This window comes from Ammospiza nelsoni, chromosome 1, assembly GCF_027579445.1.
Source record: "Ammospiza nelsoni isolate bAmmNel1 chromosome 1, bAmmNel1.pri, whole genome shotgun sequence".
Taxonomy (NCBI): Eukaryota; Metazoa; Chordata; class Aves; order Passeriformes; family Passerellidae; genus Ammospiza; species Ammospiza nelsoni.
The window spans coordinates 67,555,441-67,579,728 of record NC_080633.1 but is presented as its reverse complement, the minus strand read 5'-3'; the positions used below and the strand labels follow the sequence as shown (position 1 = coordinate 67,579,728).

The following is a 24,288-nucleotide window of genomic DNA, read 5'->3' as shown; positions in this document are numbered from 1 at the left end:
GCAACTGTGAACTCCTTCTATATTGACAGTATCAATTTCATCTACAAGTGTCTTGCATTTGCTGTCACACACTCTTGTTTTGCACTGAGCAGCAGTTACCAAAGGAAGGTGTCTCTCTCCCCATGGGATTCTGCTCTGGAGGTACTCCCTGTGCAGCCAGAACCACACTATCAGGCGTTTCCAGAATGGTGCTGCCAGCTCTAGCAGTTACTGTAGCCAACTCAGAGATACTAATTTTAATCATATTTATTAACAATTTGTAAACATGAGAAAAAGTGGAAGATAGACAAAGACAGCAAGGTTAAAGATCACAGAGTGCCTGAGGTTGGAAGGTGCCTTTGCCCCTGCTCAAAGCAAAGCCACCCACAGCCAGCTGCCCAAGACCATACCCAATTTTTGAATATATCCAATGATGGAGACTTCTCAACTTCTCTGGGCAATCCATGCCAGTGCTCAATCACCTTTACAGTAAGAAAGTATTTCCTCTATTCAGAGGGAACTCCCTGTGTTTCAGTGTGTGCCCACTGCCTCAGGGCTGTCATTCCTGGCTCCCCCATCTTTGTGTCCTCCCTTCAGTGTTTGTACACATTGATGGAATTCCCCCCAGCCTTCTCTTCTCCAGGATGAAAAATCCCAGGTCTCTCAGCCTTTCCTCACAGGTGAGATGGCTGAGTCCATCACCTTCTTGTCACTTTGCTGGACTCTCTCCTGTAGCCCCATTTCCCTCTCGAGCTGGTGAGCCCAGAACTGGTCACAGCACTAGAGATGTAATCAAAATTACAATGTAAAACTCCACACTTAAAACCTAAGTAATAAAATAAAAAAAAAAAAAAAGGAAGCATAAAACTGAGAAATCTAACAAAGAAAACATCTAAAAAGTAGAGACAAGCAATACATTACTAACACATCTCAAAAAAATAGTGTAACAACACAATCGAGGTGTACAGAAGTGTTAAGTCAGCATTGTATTCTAAGCTGACTATTTGTGCATGAATATTCTTTATTGCAATAGTCTTTGCTTCTCTACAAGAGAATGGCAAAGTGATACAGACCCCACAATGCATCATTATGCTTAATTCCTCATGTGATGACAATTCCTCATAGTTTTCCCATGGCAGCAGCTTTTGACTAGTAGCAAAGTGAACCAGTCACCTTAAAGTGAAGGATATTATGCTTCTCCTAAATCTACTACTGTGTCCAGCTTGCTTCCACAGAGGTGCTCACAGAAAACAACAAATCAACGAAAAATGACAATGCAAAAAACTTCAAATAAAATGCAGAAAAAGCTATTTTATGGCTGCCTTATTTTCCCTTTAAATTGTACTTGTACAGAACAAGGAAAAGAAACAATTTAACATCTCTAGCGCTGGGGGTAAAAGAAAACTGACCTTACATTGGTACCATTTCATTTAAAGTATAGATGGGCTCTGCTGGACTTGGGGCACACTGGACTTAGGGTATTAACATCTATTCCTTGCTCATCAGACTTACCAAGGCAACTTTGGGCAAGATACCATTTATGCTACATCTCTGAAATGGTGATAGGGCTTTCCTGCCTCATAGGCAAGACTGAAATTAATCTCTAAAAGCTGAAACATCAGGAGTTTTATATTAAATATTAAAATTAATATAAAGACTTTTAAACAGGTAAAATGTAAAAGAAAACCCCCTCCACTAAAAAATTCTGAACTATTAACTAAACCATATAAAAAATCCCTCCAGAAAAAAAGTATTAATCCATTTAATTACTTCCTTAACTTGTGAAGTTTACTTATTATTTCCTGCCCTCCAGAGTATACATGCAATTTTATACCTCTTTTCAGAACAGTAAACAACTCAAAAAGTTTCCATGATTGAACAAGCAGCAGTCAAACGTGAGAGAGGGGCTTGTTTGTGCCTGGGAGCATGGGAGGCAGAAATAAAAGAAACAATTAAGACATACCAGGTTAGTGAGGAAGGCACTTACTAAAGGGGAAAAAAGAGCACTTGAAATAATTTATTTCCTCTTCCTCTAGTTCTCACAGGCAGGCAAAGGAGAAGAGAGATTTTCTTGCAAGATGGAATGAGGTCAAGGAGTTAACTCATATGTGCACTCATCAAGACCTTTCCAAAAATAATGAGAAGTATGAAAGATTTTTTCATGGAGAATAAAGGATTTAAAGTAATCATCCAGATGGTAAATGATAAATGATATCAAACAGAAAATCTGGAATGTGACCAACCTACAACAGTGCGATGTAAGCCCTTAAATACAGGAATACAAACCTGAAACAATCCACAGTGCATAAACAGAACATGTTAAAAAAGGATTTCACATGCAAAAGCAAGAAATACAGGTAAGAAAGTCAAGTAGGAATGATATAAAGCCCAAGCTTTAGCTTAAAAAGTTTGGTAAATTCAAAGTACAGAAGAGGTAAAACAAGATGAAGACAAACAATTCAATGCAAGATCAGGAAACACTGTAGGTTTGGAGGGCAGGGCATTAGTTCTTCCACACTTGTATTCCCACACAGGTACCTGTGTAATCAGCAGCTCTGCTGATACTGAAGTACTGAAACACTGAAGAAATCCACTGCTCAGTCAATTACCTCATTACTGAAGTGTGCCAGAAAAATGCAAAAATGTAATATGAAAGCAACTGCAAATGCATGTTGATTTAGAAAAACAGAGCTCCCTCAGCTATCCAAAGGAGGCAGAAGCAGGTATCACAGAAGTAGATTCCTGACAGCAGAGGAGATGCTGGTCAGACTTAAATTTTACTCAGAATTTCAATGTTGTTATAACTAATTCCTACATCATAGATTTTTTTTATAGAGAGGAAAAAGTTGTGTAGCACAAGAATAAAAAGCAACTAATTCACATTATATTTAGACAACAAATTTTCTGGTGAGAGAATTGATTGGCTTTTTCTATAGCTTCACCATGCCTACTGCAGAGCCCAGGAAACAATAAGTATAAAATGCAACAGTTACTATGACCAGCCTTCAACACTGGGAAGGGTTAACCAATACCCCAATATAAGTGCTCTTACACAAAAAATAAATAATTTACAGGTACTTTGTGGACAAGCCCTTATTCATATTTCATAGACAACACAAAACCAACATACATACACAGTACAGAAGACTCAACCCCAAAATTCTGTAGTAAGAACACTTGCAGGTTTGTAAGGTTTTCTAGCTTGCATGCACTATGAAGCTTATTAAAAAAACCCACAAACAGTAATTCACTGAAATGAAGGTTTTTTTAAAGAAGGCATCAAACTGCACAGACCATGATGTGTGGCAAATTATAAACTAACCTCACTTGTGTGTGCATTTTCTTTAACACACATATTGATGATTGGCAAGTACTAGACTCATACCTATGAAAATAAAGGGCTAACTCTTAAATCTATGCTATTAACAGTAAACCTACAATATCCATTTGTATATAAAAATAATTTTGAAGTACACCAGTAAAACAAAACATACACTTCTACAGTTAAGAAAATGATAAAAAAATAAATCAAAACTTCCCCTAACGATAGCTCATAAACTCAGCCCTGTGTACAATAGAAAATAAATTAAAAGGTGAATTATTGTGATTACTATTCTCTTCAAAGAGAGACAATAGAGACAAAACTGGATTATATTAGCTGTCCAGAAACATACACACTACATTTGAATTCTAGTCAGAAACTTTGTGACTTCTCATCTACTTAAATAAAACAGATGCCAAATGAATTATATTTACTATGACTTTCTGCATATATTGTAGCTTTCACATAATTTGTTTTTCTAAAGGTTAATAAAGTTTAGCAACAGGCAGAGTTTATGGCTGGCAGAATGAGGACTGTAAAATTATCTTAACCTCACTGGAAAGACCAACTTCATTTAGTGAAAAGAATGCAAAGGAATGTAAGAGTTGATAAATATTACAGGGAAAGAAGTGTATCAATCCCCTTGACTTGGTCAAATGCACTCTTACACCAAATCTGAAATTGGAATACTTTATTATACCTTACCATAAAACCTGGGCTGCAACATGAAAATGGACAGCCATGGCAGGCCATCTGTCTCCCTCAAGGTGTATCTGTTCATCAAATTCTCACCTCTCTACCTCATCCAGGACACAATCATGCAGCAGCTGGGAATTTAAAACCCAAAACTCTTCTATGCAATAAATTCTCCTGATTTGGCAACAGTGGGTTTGTATGTGTTGAGAAGCTTTGCTGACACCCCAGAGCAGTGTCAGCACTGGAACAGTGCAGTTATGTCAGCAAAGCTCTTCTCTTGTTCATCCATTTGTGCTCAGCTGGCTGTTACTCCATGCTCTATTACATAACATATTTAACATGGCAGATGCAAGCTACCAAATAAATAAGAAAAATTTAAGGCACATTTTGTGTCTGTGCTTTGATTACAAGCTCCTTTGAACAGCAATTCTTCTTAAGTGTCTGAAAAACACTTTGTATATCTCTAATACTTTCATCAACTAGTATTTTTGACAGAAGGCCATCCTGTGAGATTTTTTAATTCTCAGTATGTTCTCTCTGACTATGTATTTCTATTATCTAATTAATTTGTGTCTAAGTTGAAAGAAATACACACCAAGATGCATCTAAGGGACACAATAACAAAAAAACCATGATCATGTAAGAACAATGATTTGTAAGGTGATTAGTATTTTTAAAGTGCTGTTGTTAAATATATAAAATGAAAGAGATGGCAAGTGATTCAAAAGAAAGTTGACTATAAAAGAAAGAGAGATAAAGGGACTTAGTCTTCCTAAATTCATGATGAAAAAGACAGACTGGTAGCACATTGTCTCCTCCTGTCACTGAAGAAAGAAAACTGTAATCTGTATCCTAATCCTCTTAACTTCATCAGAAGACCACACGGACTGACATAATACATATTCCAATCACATTAGCTGATGCTGTTATTATTTACCCCAATACTGAAATTGAAGAATTTTGATTTGATGATATAAATTTAAGAACTTCCATATCTCTTTATACCACTATCAGAGAGAGGGCCACAGGCCACTAAAAATGATGTATTTGACCACGGATTAAGCAAATAACAGTTTCTTATACCAATGTTTGCATCTCACCCCATTCAAGCTTAAAAGCCCATTTCCTCCTAGCATGAGCATGAGTGTTGACTGCACAAACTCAATCTGAGTTTTGTGACTTGCAAGCAATACTACAAAAAGAGGAACACTAGGATTTCAATAAAATTTCAATTATTAAAATAAATATCAAGTTCTGTGATGATCTAAAAAATAACTTAAACAAACCCCAACATTTTTTATTTAAAATATAAAAGAGTGAAAACATAGTGTATTCTAAACCTTCCACCTTTGAATTCACGATTTGGTCAACCAGTTGGTGATTAGTACAGTATTACATTTAAATTACCCCACCTAGACAATTAACAAAGAACCACTAATTTCAGATCAGTCACATGGTCAATATTATTAAAATGCCCAAACCAGTCTTCTACTGTGTCTCACTTGAGTGCAGCTTCTCAGCAGTTTGCCAAGAGCTGCTGTCCTTCATTGCTGATAAAACCATCTGGCAATGGCCTACAACACCGTTTGTGATGAATTCAAGTGCTCTGAAGAAAGGGCTCATGAAAGTGTGCACTTATAGCAATCTGCAAGCAGACAATATGCCTTCAGCTCCTTTGGTTTAAATAACATTCCCTTTGGAAAGTGAATCAGTTGAAGACTGTATAATGAAATAGTAAGTCAAAGTCTAGACAAGGCATGAACCACTGTCTATACAGTTTGTGACAACGTCCTTGATTTTCTTTCTTCCACACTTTTTTTCCAAAGACCAAGCAGTGAAGGCAGTTTGATTTTGTCCATATTCTTACTGTAAACATTAAGAAATATACCAAGGACAACCAGTAAGCCTGACCACACGTACCTAAAGGGGAGGCAGAGGAGAGGGAAAAAGTTACCATTAGCACTTCATCTTTAGCAATTACATACCAATATTTGTGGATCAAACAAACCTCACATTAAGAAGAGAAGAGTTAAGTAAAAATCCCCCAAAAATCAGTGGGCTCTGAGATAGAATTTCCCTGAATATTTATTATTACTATCCTTTCACCTTTCTTTATTCCTGTCCTGGCTGGAGAGCTTATTGAAATGCATTTATAAATTAAATAATAACTAAATAGTATCTGTTCTTTCTCATATGAATAAAATAATCCTGAGGGGTTTTAGTATGTTTTTCCTTCCTATGATTATGAGAGCTATACTGGTCCAAAACATTTTCTCACTCAGTGCATTATATCCATTCTTCCCAATGTAGGCACATTTTTTTTCAGCTCTCCATTCTTTTAAGCCTCAATATTTTTAGCTGTAGTAAATTCCATTTGGGATTTGCATGCAAATTTTTCTTAAAGCAATTTGTATATAGAAATATAATAGAATTTTATATTCTTTCAAATCTGAAGCAATTAAAATCAAAGTAGCAACTTCGCTGCATTTACTCAAACATTTGGCACTATAACACATCAAGATAATGCAGTTATTTAAAAGGGCTAGCTAAGAATTCCAATCTGAGATTATAAAAGCAGGACCAATACCATAATGGAGAAAATCCCTTCCTTTACACAAGTTTTCCAACACAGAGAAAGTACCAAAACAATTTATAATGTATCATAAGCACTAGATATTATGATTAATTTTCTTTGTTGTCTTCCAGATCTTTAGAAAAATGTAAACTCTTTTCTCTAGCATGACTAAAATTAACAAGCCAGTCAATATTTACAATAGATTGCCAACATGTGTAAAAGATATAAAAAGATATTAACCCCCGAATATGATTAGTAAGTCTTGTTATATTTCCATGATGAACATAATTTTTTATAAAATACTTTGTAAACCACTAAAAACTGTAAGTACTTACTGTAACGTGAATGGCTTTGCAAAGAACAAAAAAGAAAGCACAATGGACATTGCTTTTCTTCCTGTTGTTACTACAGAGGAAAACAAGTATTAACCTCTTTAAGAATTCAGTTACAACAAAAGAACATAACAAAAGGTTAGCAGGTAGCCTCACAAAATAATTGTCTCACTAAAATGATGATCACGCCCTTGGTGCAAACACAGACTGCAATGCAATGCAAAACAGCACTGGAACCATGTGATTTTTGGAAACAAGTACACTGTGTCAGTAGTGCTATCTCAAGTCACACTACTCACAGCAAGGAAATTTCCAGAACAAGACTTGCTATTTAATAACTTCATGCTAATCAATCCACAGTCTCTGAGAGCAACATGCAAATAACTGATATAAACTCATCTGTTAAAGCTTGGATGTACACCAAAGGTCAAATATCTTGCTGCTTACACCTCATGTTATTACAATTCCATGGTGTTTTGGGCTCTATTTTTGAGTGGAATGGGATTATCCTCTCATCATTCTTTTGAAGTTACTGAAAATTTCCGTAACAGTAGAATTACAAATTTGCATAGAAGCTTAAGAGACCAAGAATGTCTGACTTCAGTGACTGCATTAGGAAGTTTCCCTCAAAACCACTAAGAGACATTCTTCTACACCTGATCCATTCACTAAAAAGAATCAAGTAGTAAGAAGAGTGGAGAACACAATCCTGTTTCCAAAATAGAGATAAACTCTTTGTTGCTCTGAAATTAACTATAGCTCCAACAATTTTTTGAACAATTTCAGTGCTACCTGCAATGAACAAGGATAAAGCATTACTAGCGAACTGTGTACCAGGAAACCTATGTAGTTTATCACTGAAGCAAAATCAATAAATTAGTAAAAGTTGTAGAAAATGTTTAAAAACAAAGTAAGAAAGCACACAAGTTTAGGTATGGAAGCTAAGGGGCTGAGAAGGTGTTATTTTATATAATGGCACAGGGTTCTCACTTGAGAAAGACCCTCGCACAGGGCGCAGTAGGTCGGCACCTAAAGAATATTATTACTTTAATATCAGAAAATATTTTGCTTACCATGAAGTTCCTTTAACTATATCATACTGCAAAGTCCTATTTGTGTAACTACATCCAAATTAGTCTTACTGCAACACACTGGCAAAGGGAACCAATGACTACTGATGCCTATCCACAGAGCTTTGGCTAGAAAAGCAAGTTTCATTCTTCCCAACTCTACCCCACAAACAAATATTCACTTAAGAGTGTTTTATAGTAGAAGACACAGCCTTCAGTACTGCTACATCTGCCCCAACTTCAACTTTTTAGTTATAATTTTCTTTTTACATTTTAAGAAATTTATGCACATCAAATAAAATGATTTTCTATTACATGAAAAATTAAAGAAGAATGAAAAAGAAAATTGAGTTTTAATTAGAAAACAGTTTACAAATGAATAATTTAAAAAAATGGTTAAATTACTTCAGTTTTTCTAATTACAATTATTTCTGTTCTTTCAAATCAGTTATTAATTAAAATATTTATGTAACCATTTCCTTCTAAATTAAGTGCCTTTTCTTCTTTTTCCCAATTAAGTCTGATAATTTCTCATTCTGCTAATAGAAATACAATTTTCATTAAACTCTTTCACCCCACTCCCCTCAAGAAGGGGGAGGGTGGATGGGGGAGCTGGGAGGGACAGTAATGAATGTGGTGTTCTTCCAAGGAACAATAAACATTTTCATATTGCTACAGGCAAGACAGAAAGGGCTCAAGTGGTAGAACTGTCAAGGTCAGGCGTAAGAAAAGTGGGGAAAGATTTACTATTCTACAGCATTTTTAAACTTTTTTTTAGTACAGTCAGACTTTCTTTTTAAGAGGTATTTTAATACATGAAACAACCCTCTCCTCTGGGTCAATTTCTAGTCAAGAGAGCTACTGAACTTGGTTAAAAGCAAATACAAAACAGATTTGCTGCATAGGAAATAACTGATAGGAAATAAGAGCATGTAACCCTCAGGTCAGAGAACAATGATGAATTTTCCCTTCCACTACTGTGAATGAAGTAGAGCATCACCTGACAGAAACCAGGGTGTCTTTTAGGAGAAGAAGAAAGGCCAGTAGCTACATGACATCTTGCTACACCTTCCCCTACCAGGCCCTTGGGACTAATGTTTGTAGTTTCACATGCTTAGAAACAATGTTATTGCGTACTATGCCATTCTAGAACATCCTTACTTTTCCTTTAGTATTTTAATTGATACATGTATTTTCCTTTCTGTATTTTCCTATAAAAGCAGGCTGAGAGACTTGGGATTGCTCAGCCTGGAGAAGAGAAGGCTCTGGGAAGACCCTATAGCACCTGACAGTACCTAAAGGGGGCCTGCATGAGAGCTGGAAAGGGACTCTTCACAAGGGCATGTGGTGACAGGACAAGGGGGAGTGCCTTTAAACTGAAAGAGGGCTGCTTTAGATCAGATATCAGGAAGAAACTCTTTACGGGCAGAGTGGTAAGACACAGATTGTCCAGAGAAGCTGTGTCTGCCTTATCCCTGGAAGTACTAAAGGCCAAGCTGGATGGTGCTTTTGAGCAAACTGGTCTAGTGGAAAGTGTCCCTGTCCATAGCAGGGGAGTTGGAACTAGATGGTCATTGAAGTTCCTTCCAACCCAAATGATTCTGTGATTCAATTTCAACTTCTCCACTTAGAACAGTGTTTGCTTCTGCCCTAAAACAGCACAGACTATATGCACAAGTTTACTTAACAGGCTCTTCACGGTTGAAACTGTGGCACAAAAAAGAATCAGGAAGATCTCAAACACATTCTACCATGTGAAGATCCATGCTACACAAATCAGTCAGCACAAAGAACAGAAAAAAAGCCAGAGTAAGAACTATTCTCAAAAGCTCTGTCCTAAATAATAGAATAGGATTACTTTGTTTTTATACAAAGGCAGTAAAAATATAATTTGTTCATACCTGTTACAGCGAGAAGGGCACCAAAGATTTTAATCAAAGCTAGAACAAAGGATATGCCAAAATACCCAGTCAGGGAGAAAAGGAATGCATAACCATAAGTCTGAACTGGATGCTGCAACAATAAAAAAAGCCGGTTAGGAAAATGTAAAACAAACCCTGAGGTATTGCAAAATGACATAAAACTACAGGCTTTAATCAACTGCTTGAGCAATAATAAGCTGTTCAACAATGCATTCATGCAAAAATCCGTATTTAATTTTAGTTAAATAATGGAAAAATAATAATGAAATTATAAGCTCATAAGTCTGGTCCTGTGATTTTGCTGCTTTTTAAAATATTACCCTATCTAACACATCAAAGACTGGAAAAACTTGCTTACTCTATGAATTATACAAGTTAACCTGTTTACATGATGAAAATAGAACTTTAGAGAGAGAAGTGGTGAGATTTTCTGAATCATACAGAGCAAGGTTTTCCAATGAGGTTCTTCATAGAAAAAGAGAAATCTTTACACTTACCTTTGAGCAAAATGTTACGGCAGGGCTTAATCCACTAGTGCATGTTAATCCAAATAAAATATACACAAAACCTATTGAATAGGAATACAAAACCTAGAACAGCGTAAGAGAAAATAATTACTAGGTGATACTTTACAAAAGGACAAAATTAAATGCTTTCAGATGCTTGGCGCTATTAATATGCTCAGCAACTCAGAGCTGAATTTGAAGGGTTTGATGATATTTTTACTAGCATTTATATAATAGTTGACGTACAGTGAAAAGTCAACATTAAGTGTTAGACACATTCTTCCTACCCACAACAACATAAAAAGTTTGGAAAGCTAGCCAGTTAATAATGTCCTGAGGTCAGTGTCAAATGTGGTAAATCCTTCAGGTTCAGGATTTCACAGCCTAAATAAAACTTCCCACAACTATGCAATTTAATAGTCTGAAGAACATGTTAAACTTATTTCATTTTCTGCTACTTATCCAGCACAGTAAACACCTGCATTACATTAAATGTGCAAAGGGTAGCACAGAACCACCAGAAGTGTCACGTAAGTTTCATCTGTGTCACTTCACTTGACATGCATGGCACATATGCATGGTTATAACATGCAGGATTTTGAAATATGACCAGTTTTGGCCTAGTTGAGTGCTCAGAACACTCAGGAAACAGGGAAGCACCCTGACTCAATTAATCGGTGCACTGAGCAACAAAACAATCTTCATCTAGCCTTTCCCACACTAAGCCGGAAGTAGAAACTGGAACTGTCCGTCCATCCATCCATCCATCCATCCATCCATCCATCCATCCATCCATCCATCCTCCCATGCAGCAGGAGGCATTCAGCTGTTTGGGCAACATTTAGTAGTCTTTTCTTGTCAACAGAACTCTTCTACACAATGCTGGCTAGAACATGCTGATCTACTATGCTTTCAAAACTCAGTGTCTTGTTATATCTCAGTTAGTGAGAAAAAACTATTACAAATTGTTAGCAACTCCATGACAGGACAGACGACTTATCACTGCTCTATAATAAAAAAGGATGCATACATGTATAAAGAGCAGACCTGCTTTAAAACTTAATAATCAATGATCTGATCCTCAGAGCTTTTACTTTACACTGTTTATACACACAGATGTAAGTCCCAGGTTCTTCACTTGCCTCTGCATCCAGCTTGCCTCCCTAAGTACCCAAAGACTTGACAGCCAGGAATAAGCACCACATTGCTATTTCCTTGTTAGGCAGTGTAATATATGTCACTTCTATAAAATAACATGTAAGGCAAAAATCAGGTAAAACCTTCCAGAACAGAGATTACTATTTCAACCACAAAACATCTTTTCTGTTTTCACAATTGCTTAAATCCAAGGCAATTTCCAAATTTGACAGAGTAAGAGAGACCCTGTGGATGACAGGTTCCTTTATTGTTCAATTTTATTTCCAGATCGCTGTCCATTAAACGTGATCCCCAATTCCAATTCAATTTTTACCCAGAGTCTTAAGTATACTAAATTATTTCCAAAATTCTGCTTGTACTTCTGCACTGAATTCTCTGAACAAAATCCTGAAGTAGAATGTCCAAATCATGAACAAAACCTTTAGATCCTAAACCATTACACTCATTCCCTACAAGTAGTATGAGTATACAATATGAAGACCAACATTGTCAGACTAATGCAGAATAAAAAGCAAAGTCCTGGAGACAGCAGGAGTTTTGTAGGTAAGGCAGCAACGACTGTCAAATGCAAAGTAGGCAAGAAAAAAGCTACAGATTGCACTTTGGTTTTGGATTTTGGAAATGACAGCCAAAGAAGGCTGCATCAGGTCACATAGCCAAATCTCTGTTCCCAGCAGACCTCAACAGTGACACTAAGAAAAAGTACAAGAATAAAAACAGGAATATAGTGGTACTTTTAGGTATAAAATCTTCCACTTTCCAGAAACCTGTATGTAGCTCAAACTTCTCAAGCCATCCTAAATCACTTCTAGCCTTAAATGAAGATACTTTCTAACTTTTTCTCCATTTCTGAAGCTATTCTCATGAAAAATTAGATTTTTCTTTTTAAATATCAAATACATGCCAAATATAGAAAACAAATTTCAGTAACTTTTTACTTGTAGCATATTCATATCATGCCTTTTATAGTAAAAGATTTACTTATATTTACTCAACTTCAGAGAAAAATATGCAAAATTCAAACAAGTCTTGTCTAAAAAGAAAGATAACTTCAGACCATATGAATAGATAATCAGCATTCCAAGTAAGTATATTAAAAAAATTGAACAAGACATTGTCAAAATTGTATTTCACTGAATCAGGAATAAAAAAATTCACCCAGAGTTTAACAGATTTCAAAAGATTTTTAAAAACCTGCCTCCCAGGTGCTAGCACACTCTAGAATATAAAGTATAGCAAGTAAAGTAAAGCAGCATGCTCCATGTAACACGTGCCCAACTACACCAGAGGAACAGTGTGCATTTCTCAGAGATGAAGCGCACGATCATACAAAAAGCACTACTTTGATCTCAGGCCTGCAGGGTAGACAAAGGAATTGTTGATAGAAATGAGTGTTTCTGTAGCTATATTGTGTTTGTATTTGAAGTTGCACTCAGAAAGCAGCACAGAAAACCCCAAGAACAGTACACCAAGAGCTTTTCCCTCCAGAAGCAAGAGAAAAGCACTTTAAGTCCCATGCTTTGTCAATGGAGGCCTTGCCTATGATAAAACATGTTCTTTTAAAATTGCAAATGTGGTATTTACCATTTCTGAATTAGAACCATTGTGCAACTTCATAGCTTTTTCCTGTACATTTCCTATAACTGCATCTGCGCAGAGGGCAAGGGATATTAGGATCACACCTATTAAAACAAACAAACAAACAAACAAACAAAAGCACTCTTCAGAATATTCATTGCAGAATGGTGGCAAAAAGGAATAGAGAAAGAATAGAGAAATAATAACCAGCCCTTCCCTATAGAAGTCAGCAAAAATATTTCATGACACCAGCACAAGGAAGTTCCCACCTCCACTCTCCCTCCACCAATTAACCCCTGAGCACTGTGTGTCTCTAAGCTTGATGGGAAAATCTGGACATTGCTATAAAGAAGCCAGCTGTAGCTTTTGTAGTAACAAGAGTGACAGAGTATCATCTGCAGTTAGTTAATGAAGATATATAACCAGAGAAAATGAAAATACTGTTTTTCAGTAGTTAATCCCACTTTTTTTTTTCCCTGACAAAGGCAAATAGAAATGTTAGATGTGATGGTAAAAAAAATGCAAGAGGATTGGAAAGTAGAGATCTTTAATTACTGAAACACTAATTTAAAAGAAAAACTACTGTTCAGGTACAAACTCCATGGTTTTAGGTTACCATTTATGCTGACAAGGAAGTCACTATATAGTCACTACTGTAATGAGCTTTCCAATAACAAAAAACCTGATAACTCTAGTCATTTCCCAACCTACAAACTTTCATGACTGTTGTATTTAATGATGAACACAGGTTGAAATATCACTTTTCCTAAGTATACAACATTACAGAAGATACTAATCATCAAAATGCAAATCAAAACTCGCCCTAGTCTTGGTTCCTTAAAAGATCATGTCAAGGAAGAAACTAGAAGACTAGAAACAAGCAGTGTTTTATTTTCTTAATCCTATGTTCTTACAGTCAGAGGTGGAAGATTTTCACATTTTTAAGGCCCATGAAGTTTAAGGTGGTATTTTCTTGGAAAGAACTTTAAACCAATGTTTTTAGTTTGGGAACCATTTCCTTTCCAAGGCCAGACTTTCCAGGTCCCTTCATTCAAGATTATCGGGCACTGGACAAGGTATAACTCAATGGAAAAGACACGATAACATGAATAATACTGGTAATGCTAAAAATATAGGTATCTCATCTGCATGGATTCAGCTCTAGTCCAAAGATATAATAACGGCTCCAGTTCAGCATTTCCACTCTGTAAAGTGAGGGATGAATGTCCCTCCATGGGCATTCTCCATCATGATTCATGTTCTGGCTGTGCTTAATAGCCCAGGCACACCACTGGACAAATGCATGGATTAGCACTGGACTGAGATTAAAAGGTTACCTGGAACCTGAAGCACCAGTGCACATGGAGAGGAGAAATGTGGGGAACAAGAAAAATGTTAATCTTACGCCCATTACACATTTTGGAGTGTGAGGAGAATTGTTCCAGTCATTGTGGCAGTGCTGAGCAGAAGCAGCAGCAGCAAAGTCATGGATAAGACCAACTGTGCTTTATTGGATGTGAAGCATGAGTAAAAACAATTGGAAAAACTGGACCCAAATTAGTTCTGAAAGAAATCTGCATAGAAACAGTTCCATACAAATCACTGGAATGAACTCAGGAATTCAGTTACCCTTTGTCATTTGACAAGAAATTCAATTAAGTTTTTCATTCCAAGCAGTTTAAAATCCTTGCTTTGCTTCTGACTTAGGTAGTATTAAAAGGTTAAAATGTGAGAACTCCACCTAAAAACTACAGCAAATCTGACTGTGATCATCCGTTAATATAAAGTAAATGGTTCTGAAATGGAAAAATACTTAAAAATTTAACTAGAAAAGACAACTTATCTTTTTAAGTTTTAAAATGTTCCAACCAAATTTATCATATTTATTTTAATATATATGTACTGGGGTAAGTCTTTCTTAAGAATATATGAGACATTTCAACCAAGAGGGTGTAGTTCCTGGAAATTTTAGGAACATAGGAATTTAAACTTCTTCTGCCACAGAGTTCTGCTAGAGCAAAGCTATAATGAAGCTGCATTTTCAGTAGGATACCTGAAGGCACTCCAGCAAGAACTCAGAACCTCAATGGAATGCTTACTGTAGGAAAAACCAAACATTTTTTTAAACTCTAAATTGTGTTTTTACCTGTCAAGTTGAAGTTTGGTGCAACTGTGCTGTCAGCTAAAGTAAACCATATTAATCCAAGGCTCATACACAAGGCAGCAGACACATCTACAATATTGTAACGTTTTCCTACAAAATACAAATAGCAAGAATGCACTGTTAGCACTCAGAATTTCATGTTTATCCTGTTTAACAGACTAGAAGACTAAGGAAACATTGTTCCAATGTCATTCTTCTATTTAAACAGAAGACTCAATGCTCTGGTCTTTAACAACCAGACTTAGTTTCTTCTACAACAGAAATTCCTACCACAGGGGACTGATTCTCGTGATCAGCTTTGGTTTGAGTTACAGCACTGACACAAAGCACATCCTTCCTGACAAAGCATTCCCCTAGCAACTTCAGGACAGCTTAGATGTTTCTTAATACTTTTCCCTCACACAAAACATTTCAGCTGCCTTTACTGATCAGAAAGAAATCAATTCCAAACACTGACAGACAACTTTGGTACTCTGAGAACTCTACATTGTCTTATAGTTTGGGAGAAACAGGTTGTGGAGGGGAATGGAAAAAGAAAGTAAGGGCATGAAAAAGCAGGAGTTAGTATATCTTGTTTAAAATAATGTATTCTTTGCTCAGAAGCTGAACTTTGAACATAAGCTTCCAAGGGAAGTTTGTTGAACTGAATTTCTGTAACAATAATATTAAAAAGAAAAAGCTTCTGAGACTACAACACAATAAAAAGTTTCATAAAGCTTTAGGGAAATACCAGTCACTTTGCATTAAAATGATAAAATTACTCCTAATAAAAGGTAAATACTGTGTAGGCATGTACATATGTAAAGTTGAAAACTCTTCTGAAAATTCAGTTGTTTTTCAACCAGAAGACCAGAATTGTCTACAGAAACAGAAATACAGCATTCTAGATTTTGTTCCATTATACTTGTCCATGTGGAGTGCTACTGACTAAACTTTTGTGTATTGAACACAAACTTTATTATTATAATATGCTTAACCCTTCTAATCCAGAAACACTGAAGTATATTTATTCACATAACTACAAACTTGTTCTGTTTTTCTCCATATTCCATTTTCTCTTATCGGAATATGCACTATGACTTTAGGACTAGCCAAAGACATGCAAAATCAGGTGTATTTCTGATGAAACATTTAATCAAAATTTAGGAATTAATCTTTTCAAACAAGAGTAGAGATTTTCTTCACAACTCATGGTTGGATTCTTTTTTCCATTTCAAGTTTTTCATTTCAATATTGAAATTGTTTCATTTATGAAGTGATTTAGATTAGAAAACAAACTTACACTTCTTAAAAATTAAGCAAGCTTGTGTAAAAATGAAGTTTTGCAAGTGACCAGTAGAATGCTTTTCCCCATATTTTCTGTTGATCTAAATACATTTGTACATTTCCCAGAAGATGCTTCAGAAATTCTCATTTTTCCTCCTATAAGAAAAATTCTACCAGCAGAATTTTAAAAAGTACAGGATTCCACCTATGACTGAATTCCAAAGAAAGAATTTTTTGAAAAATCATCTAATACCAAGATAACACTTACCTTGTATAAAAACCCCACCTATCATAACTGGAATCAGTTTGCAGCACTTGAAGATGACTTGAGTGGGGTAATTCAGATACCCTAAAGAGGTATTTGACAAACCCATAGTTCCCACTGTCAAAAATGCTATTATCATGTAGGTTTTGCCAGGAATTCTACAAAACATAAACATACAGATCTTGGTATTACAGACTCATCTAGAGGAGATTTAGCTTGGAAATTTCAGTTAAAGAAATACTTTTGTAATACAACCTCAACATCTTCCTCACTGAATTTCATGTAATAGAAATTTAAAAATGCACAAAAATCTCTGATTTCATATTTAATTTCTTTCAATTACTGCAAATAAAAAGTGAATACAAGACAATAAAAACTTCATGGCTCATGAAATATTCAAGAAGTAATTCTTTAACCTGCTTCTGAGAAGGTATGTTATTTACACAAGAATCAAGACAAAGGTTTCAAAGGAAATGTGGAAAATTGGTATACTGAAATAACCTGGATCTTTGTTCTCTCACAGGTCACTGTGACAACTTCTTTGGTGAAGTTTTCATGTGAACCGGGACAATTTTAAAATGAAGAAAGTTGAAAAAAGTACCATTTTTTAATGAAACTCAATGAAACTAAGAGAGCAGTGATTCAGACACCATGAGCAGAGGGGCTTGTTGAACATTTTCAATATTTTGTTCACAATCTGATGAAATTACCACCTGACAACAGATGATCCAACAGTTACTTTTATGCTCACTTTGTGATTTTTTTACAGTTACTGCTGTGCATATGTTCAGCTATTTTTCATGCATACTCAGAACCATGCTAAGAACATAAGGAGCCGTCATGCTGCAACCCTCTCTTCTCTGTAACTCATTATGGGATGTACATATACTCTAAGGCACGCAAGAAAAATTAAAAATTTAAAAAATATAGATTTCTGCATGTCTACAAGAAGATGCCTGGGTTATAGAAAATAGAATGTAAAATCTATTTCAGATCTACATTTCCAACATGAGTTACTTGAAGGGAAATGCTCTGTAAGCATTTCCAACTGATAATAAAACCCCATAAATACAAGTAATCCAAAAGGTAAATGTGCAATATTATCTGATGCATCTCAAGAAGTCAGGTAACTTGAAATACAAGCTGTCAGTGTTTGAAGTAAAAGGAATAATTTATCAAAGTTATGTTGTTTCGCTAAAAAAGAATTTTATAATCTAAAACTAGTATATGCAAAATCATCCAAGGCTGAATGTAGGTAAGGAAAACTAGTTATGTTCAACTACAATATGAGGCACCTTTAAAATTCATGTACACCATGACAGCCTGTATTCAAGTTTCCAGAGTGCCTCAATAAACACTTTGCAGAGACTACAGCTGGGTAGGGGGCTGCAGAATGGCTACACTGAGTCAGAAAAGATCCCATTTCCAGTGGGATTCAGAAATCAAAAATTTCCTTGGTCCACTGCAGTGAAAACACAGAACAGTTTTGAGGCAGAGTGGTATGAGTGCTGTCTTAAATGAACAATACAACACTTCAGCACATCCTTTGAAGCAAACCCACTCAGCCACACAGTAAGCAGAGAGCTGACCTCTGACATTCTCCAAGATGCACAGCACGTAAGAGGGATCTCTTGGTGAGGAGGTGCCAATATTTGAGGAAAACATATTCACTGACAGATGGCTTCAAGTGCTGTGAAGTGCATTGGCTCTGTTCTAGATGTGATAATCCCAAGCAAGACTTGGGATATCATATGTGACTCAGTCTCTATTAGCCACATTAAGGACACAATATGTTCTGCAAGTGGGACAGTGACAGCAGAGTCAACAGAACTACTTACAGGCCCGAAATCCAAGTGGGTGCTTCTAAAATATTCTCTAACATCATCCAGCAAGTTCACTTCCTTTATCTACAGAACTGCTAGCAATGCCTCACAGTACTCACATTCAAAAAACAGAAGTTAAATTTATGCTAAGTATCAAATACTTCTAATTTCACGGACAGTGTAAAATGCTTGGAAAAACACATACCTTCTTCTTTTGTCCTGAATCAACTGCAATTCTATTAGTCCAAAAATGGAATAAAATCCAAATTGCACTAAAGTGAGGTACCAACCAAAAGGTTTAAAACCTTCCACTGAAAATATCAATTCCTATAAAAACAAAAACCCACCACAGTCATGTACATACACCAAAATATTAAATGGACAAAGAAGAGTTAACAGACCTTTTCCCTTAATGTGCATGCAAATCTAGCCTTTGCAGTTGCTGGTTATTAACTAGATTTATCTGCCATATGTAACTTGTGAAAATATTGAAAAAGACCATTTAGGTTCTCCAAAATGAAAGAAGAAAATTTACTGTTGTTGTAAATACAATAAAATTAATGTATCAATTCATTAGGGGAATACATTTAATGCATTACTAATTATCTCATATTACAGACGGCTTCCTGCCTGCCTTTCTTGCTGCACTTCCGTTCATTTACTTCAGCAGACCATTTTTATTCAGATTTTATAAATATCTGCAGATAAATTTAATACAAATTTTCTCTAACAAACATGCTTACTGATAATTTTCAGCTCTTAGAAATGCACACCCAATACTGTGAGTGTCAACATTAAACAGCACATGTGACTTCATAAAAATTTGTAGGCTGTAGGAATATTTCAAACCAGAGCAATTTGTTCAGGAAAAATACATACACATCATAAAGACTTATGTAGGTGAATCAGTTATAGAAACAAAAGGCTACCTAATATCTGCCTTTTGGGGATTCTGCTTTTAATTACTGATCATGTTCTCCTAAATCTTTTGAAGTAACTTTATGTTCACAAACTCCTCAGCTGCTTTTGAAAACTGCATTAGAAACATGATTTTTAATGATCAAGTTTTTTAATCACTGCTTTATTCAGAATACTCCATGAATTTAAAAATAATTTTAAAAAGGGAACAGAAATGTAGCTGCTCAAGATAAGAGAGAAAAGATTAGCAGAATGGTGAATGTTTAACTAAAATGGCATAAACATTATCCTTCTGCTTAAAAAATTACTACAGTACATGTTTCAGCTCTGTCCTGACAGAAGAGAGAAAAATGACTGTAACTGTACAGTACTCACGGAACTTAGGGAGATCTAAAGGTTTCAGCATCAATGAAGACTTTGATGTATCTTGCACACAGAAGTAAAAGATCAAGTTATGAAAGTCCAAGTGATCTAAACTAAGTTGCCATAATGGCAACTTAGATTATATATTACTTTCTGCTCTTGAACACTGAAAGGCTGACTTTGTAATAAATATCCAATTTAAAACATCTATGCGTATTAAAATACATACTATATTATTATGCTATTGAAAAAGACAAGGGGTAGGAGGAATTGGCCTAAGACACAAGTTCATAATATTTACCTGTAAATATCCATAGATTAGATAAAACATAAAAACTCCAGAAACACAGATAAAAAATTGAGTAGGTTTGCTAAATTTGCTGAGATTCATGCCAAGAACTACAACATCATCTACTGATTTGATATGTGGAGACATAGCTTGAGATTTGGAGGGTACACTGATGGAAATGTATTTTCTTGATGAAGTGAATTTCAGATCCATGGTTCCTGGCTCGCTGCATTCGGGGCTATTGTTGTCTTCTGCCTGCTTTTCTCCTTCTGTCTGTTTTCTGTCTGAAAGCTGAAAGAAATGCTAAAGTCAGATGGGACACAACATACAGCCTTCAACAACAGTAAATGAATGGGACATTTATAGGGAAAGTATAAAGGTTTCAGAGTTTTGCTGAATTGTTTTTACTCACAAATTTTATTTATCTTTTCTGATGTCCAAAGTTAACATCGGTTAACTTTGTTAACACCAGAGGCAAACAACACTTTATGAAAGCAGTTTTGCTTCATTCCTACACTCGACGTAGCAAACAAACCAACCAACCAACCCCAAAACATCAGCAACAGAAAACCAGCTTGAGTTTCCCAACATCTCTAACTGGTCCTGTCATGTACTAACAGGAGTGACTGCTTGGGACAGAAGTGATCTCCATGACCAGCAGTGAAAGAACTGGTATTGAAGCACTGTGGTTCTGCCTACCTTCCTTCATCTCCTCAGCAAAACACACCAGACTAGCTCACAACATGGGAAGCTTTGCTAAAAACTACAGACTTGAGCCTAGGACCAGCTACAAGCATGGAAACCAAAGAAGTTACCTCCTCAACCTCACATTTATTCACTATTTCTTGCACAGTTTTTCAGAAAAGTACATGGAGATTGAAACAAGCAGATTGAGATGCCAGTCTCAAAAATCAGATTGTTTATCTGATGAGGTCTATGATATGGCAATCTCTTTAATATTTATCACATGTAGCAATTTCCACATGTAATAGGAAACAAAACCAGATGATTGAAGCCTACAAAAGGAATGCAGCAGCTTAGTAGACTGAGATGCAAATAATTCTGTTTTCCAGCTCAGCAGACAGTAAATATTTGATGGGTTTTTTAAAGATGAAACACACTGGTCAGCCAATTGTCCCAAGATTTTTAAGTGCAGGACAGCATCAAGTTCCGTGAGCAGTCAGTAATTACATTGTGCTTGTCCCAACTGTTTAGTAATTTGTTTTTCCCAGCTCAAGAATAATTCTCCTCATCACACATACATAAAAAAAGGCTTTCCCCCTTGTTTTCAAATTTAAAATGTCCCAGTACATTAACACTAGATCATGCAAACACTGTAGTCTGCAAAAACACTGGTAAACAGAATATATGATACAATACTAGAAATTTTAAGGTTAGCTGAGAAATTAAGTATTAGTATGAAGCGTGCAAGGTGCTTATGTTTTCTTTTTCATATGAGCTACTATCAGGTTGGAACAAGACTCCTACTAGAGTTCTGAAAGAACATCTTGGGGAGTATAACAGGTGTTCAGGGACCATAATAATTATTTGTGCCTAAATTCATAGCTCTTCACTTCAAGATCAGAAGTGAGAGGTAGAAAGTTTACCCCTGCGGATTTTTAATTAATTCCAGCATGAAGTGACCATAAAACAAAAGATAAAAAGTTTTAGACTAATTTTAGTAAAACCAGAAAAGAACTAATGTCAGATAATGAGGCATGAGTGAGCCTTCACATACAATATAACAGAGTTCTGATCACCCTCAGAGAAAGATTGAAAGAACAATGGCAAACAAGGGTTATCAGGATGGAGGAGCATCTTAGGAACTGAAAAAAGATGAAAGCATAACTGGTCTAGCCTAACAAAACCCCAATGAAAATGAAATAGACCTGCTTTCCATACAAGTATGGAGTATCACTAAGGAGAAAAAACAGTTTTAAGGACAGAAGAATGAGAACAAGTGGGTATGAAGTGATCATGAACAGATTTACACTTTCCAGACTATCCAAAATCTGGGGTTAGCCAGCTTTTGCTCAGGAACTGGCTGGACATTGATCTACCTGTGGGGGGAGTGATCATCTTTACATCACCAGCTTTGGTTTGCTTCTCTTTTCCCATATTTTTCCCCACTTCTTAAAAAATATTTATTGCAACCCATAATTTTTTTCTACTCTTCCTTTGCTCTCACCCCATCCCTCTGGGGGTAGTGAGGAAAGTCAGCAAGTGGCTGTGTAGTGCTGAGCTGCCTCCCAGCATTAAACACCACAATTCACATAAACTTCGATCGATTTTCAACTATTTCTATTAAAAATATTTCCTCAGGAACACCAGCAGATTTTACAGTCTCTCCACTTAATTTTTTGCAGATTACTGAGTCTGTCATGAAAGTGGTAAACTGTGGAAAGTGGAAACTGATCACTCCAGACACACCCACAACCATCCATAAAACTACGATACATGGTAATTGTTTTTCTCTACATCCTTCAAAGAAAATTATTTAACAGCTGAAGAAACTGTAAATGTGTGTATGCATTTGAAAGTCTCCACCAAGTAACTTCATTAGTAACAGCAACAGAATTCTTCTGAAATTCACACTGACTTCTCAAACTGCTATTTTTCTAAGCATGAAAACGGTTATTCCGACTCCTCTCATCAAAATTCCTCAATCACTTAATATCTTGAACATACAGCAAAAATCTGTTTTATGAAGAGTTAAGAGCTGTCCTGATTTGTGTAAAATACCAATTTCCCTCTCTTCTTTCTCCTCCCTTGTGTAAAAGTGTAAACAACAGATTCTTTAGATCGAAGACTTCCTGCTTCTTCCCCTTCAAAAAAGTCCCTTGCAGATCAGTAATTTAACCTAGCACAGAAAATAGTGATTATTACACGAAGGAGAAACAAATGAACAAGTGAGCAGAAAAGCAAAATTTCCAGAAAGTTAACAACTTGTACTAAGCGTGGAAAAAAACATCATGAAGGAGCTCGAGCCTTGCTTGGCCGAGGTTTTTTAACACTGAAGAACATCTGGTAAACCCATCATCTTGGCAGAAACCAGCGTGTTAGTCCGCTCAGAAGAACTGCTCGCCTGAGACACACAAGGCGAGCTCCACGTTGGCTTTGGCCATGACCCTCCGGAGACCGTGCCAGGAATGCCTGATGGCAGCACCGCAGCTGGCACCGCAGCAGGGACGCCCCAGGCGACAGGAAAACCAAATTCCATCTGCGGGAAACCTGAGCAGACACTTCGCTTGGCGCTACCGCGCCCTGCTCCGGAGGCAAACAGGGAAGGGAACGGGGTCCAGCAGGAGCCCTGAGCCTTCCCTCCCTCCTGCCCGCTCTCCTGCGCAGGTGTGCCCTTCCCGAGCGCCTGGCAGCTGTCCCGGCCGGGCTGGCACAGCCTCTCCAGCCGCCACGGGCCGCCATTCCCCGCCCTTGCCCCGGGAAAGGGAACCCGAACCCTCCCGGCACTCAGTGCCGGCTCCCCCCGCTCCACATCCCGCCCCCGGCGCCCCTCACCATCGCGCCCATGGCCCCCCGATGCCGGGCGACGCTTCGCAGGAAGCGACCCCGCCTCCTTCCCGCTCGCCCCCCGTGCCTGAGGGAGGAGAGAGGGTGGGAAGGAGGGAAGGAGCGGGGAGCGGCCCCGCCCCGTACCTGTCCGGCGGGCGAGGAGGAGCACGGCGGCTCCGGCCGGCCGCCCCCGCCAGCGCGTCCCGCCCGCCCGCCGGGATCGCCGCCTCCGCGGGCCCGCGCCGCCGGAAGTGGCGGCCGCCCGGCGCCAGGGGTCGGCGCGAGCAGCGAGCGCATCGACACAGCGCCGCTCGCTCGGCGCTCCGCTACCTGGCCTGGGGGGGGTGGGGACGGCGCCCTCGAGCCCGCCCGCGTTAGGGACCGCCCACCGCGCCTGAGGGGTGGGGCCGGGCTGGGGCTCCGCTGTGCGTTCCCGGCTTTTCTACAAAAAAAACCAAAACCGGTTCCCCGCTCTCGGTTCCCGTGTTCCTGGCTGCCAGAGAGGGCTTCCCCACGTGTCTCTGGGGGAGATCACAGAATCACAGAATTGTC

The 24,288-nt window shown here is 37.4% G+C and overlaps 1 protein-coding gene across 2 annotated transcripts; it reads right to left on the bottom strand.

Annotated features, from left to right (window-relative positions):
* Window positions 1-281: 281 nt before the first annotated feature.
* On the bottom strand, window positions 282-24,003 carry SLC35B3 (solute carrier family 35 member B3). Of its 2 annotated transcripts, XM_059482293.1 has the most exons (10): window positions 23,881-24,003; window positions 20,239-20,517; window positions 18,862-18,983; window positions 16,837-16,991; window positions 15,285-15,392; window positions 13,145-13,242; window positions 10,394-10,486; window positions 9,876-9,987; window positions 6,908-6,977; window positions 5,263-5,917 (listed from the first exon to the last, which is right to left on the bottom strand). In XM_059482293.1, exons 2-10 carry the CDS (start codon window positions 20,437-20,439, stop codon window positions 5,767-5,769), a joined length of 1,110 nt encoding a protein of 369 aa, XP_059338276.1. In that variant the 5' UTR covers window positions 20,440-20,517; window positions 23,881-24,003; the 3' UTR covers window positions 5,263-5,766. The 2 variants fall into 2 exon arrangements, with proteins under 2 accessions (XP_059338285.1, XP_059338276.1); XM_059482302.1 differs by lacking the exons at window positions 5,263-5,917; window positions 6,908-6,977; window positions 23,881-24,003 and adding an exon at window positions 282-805 and having other exon boundaries at window positions 20,239-20,639.
* Window positions 24,004-24,288: the final 285 nt, after the last annotated feature.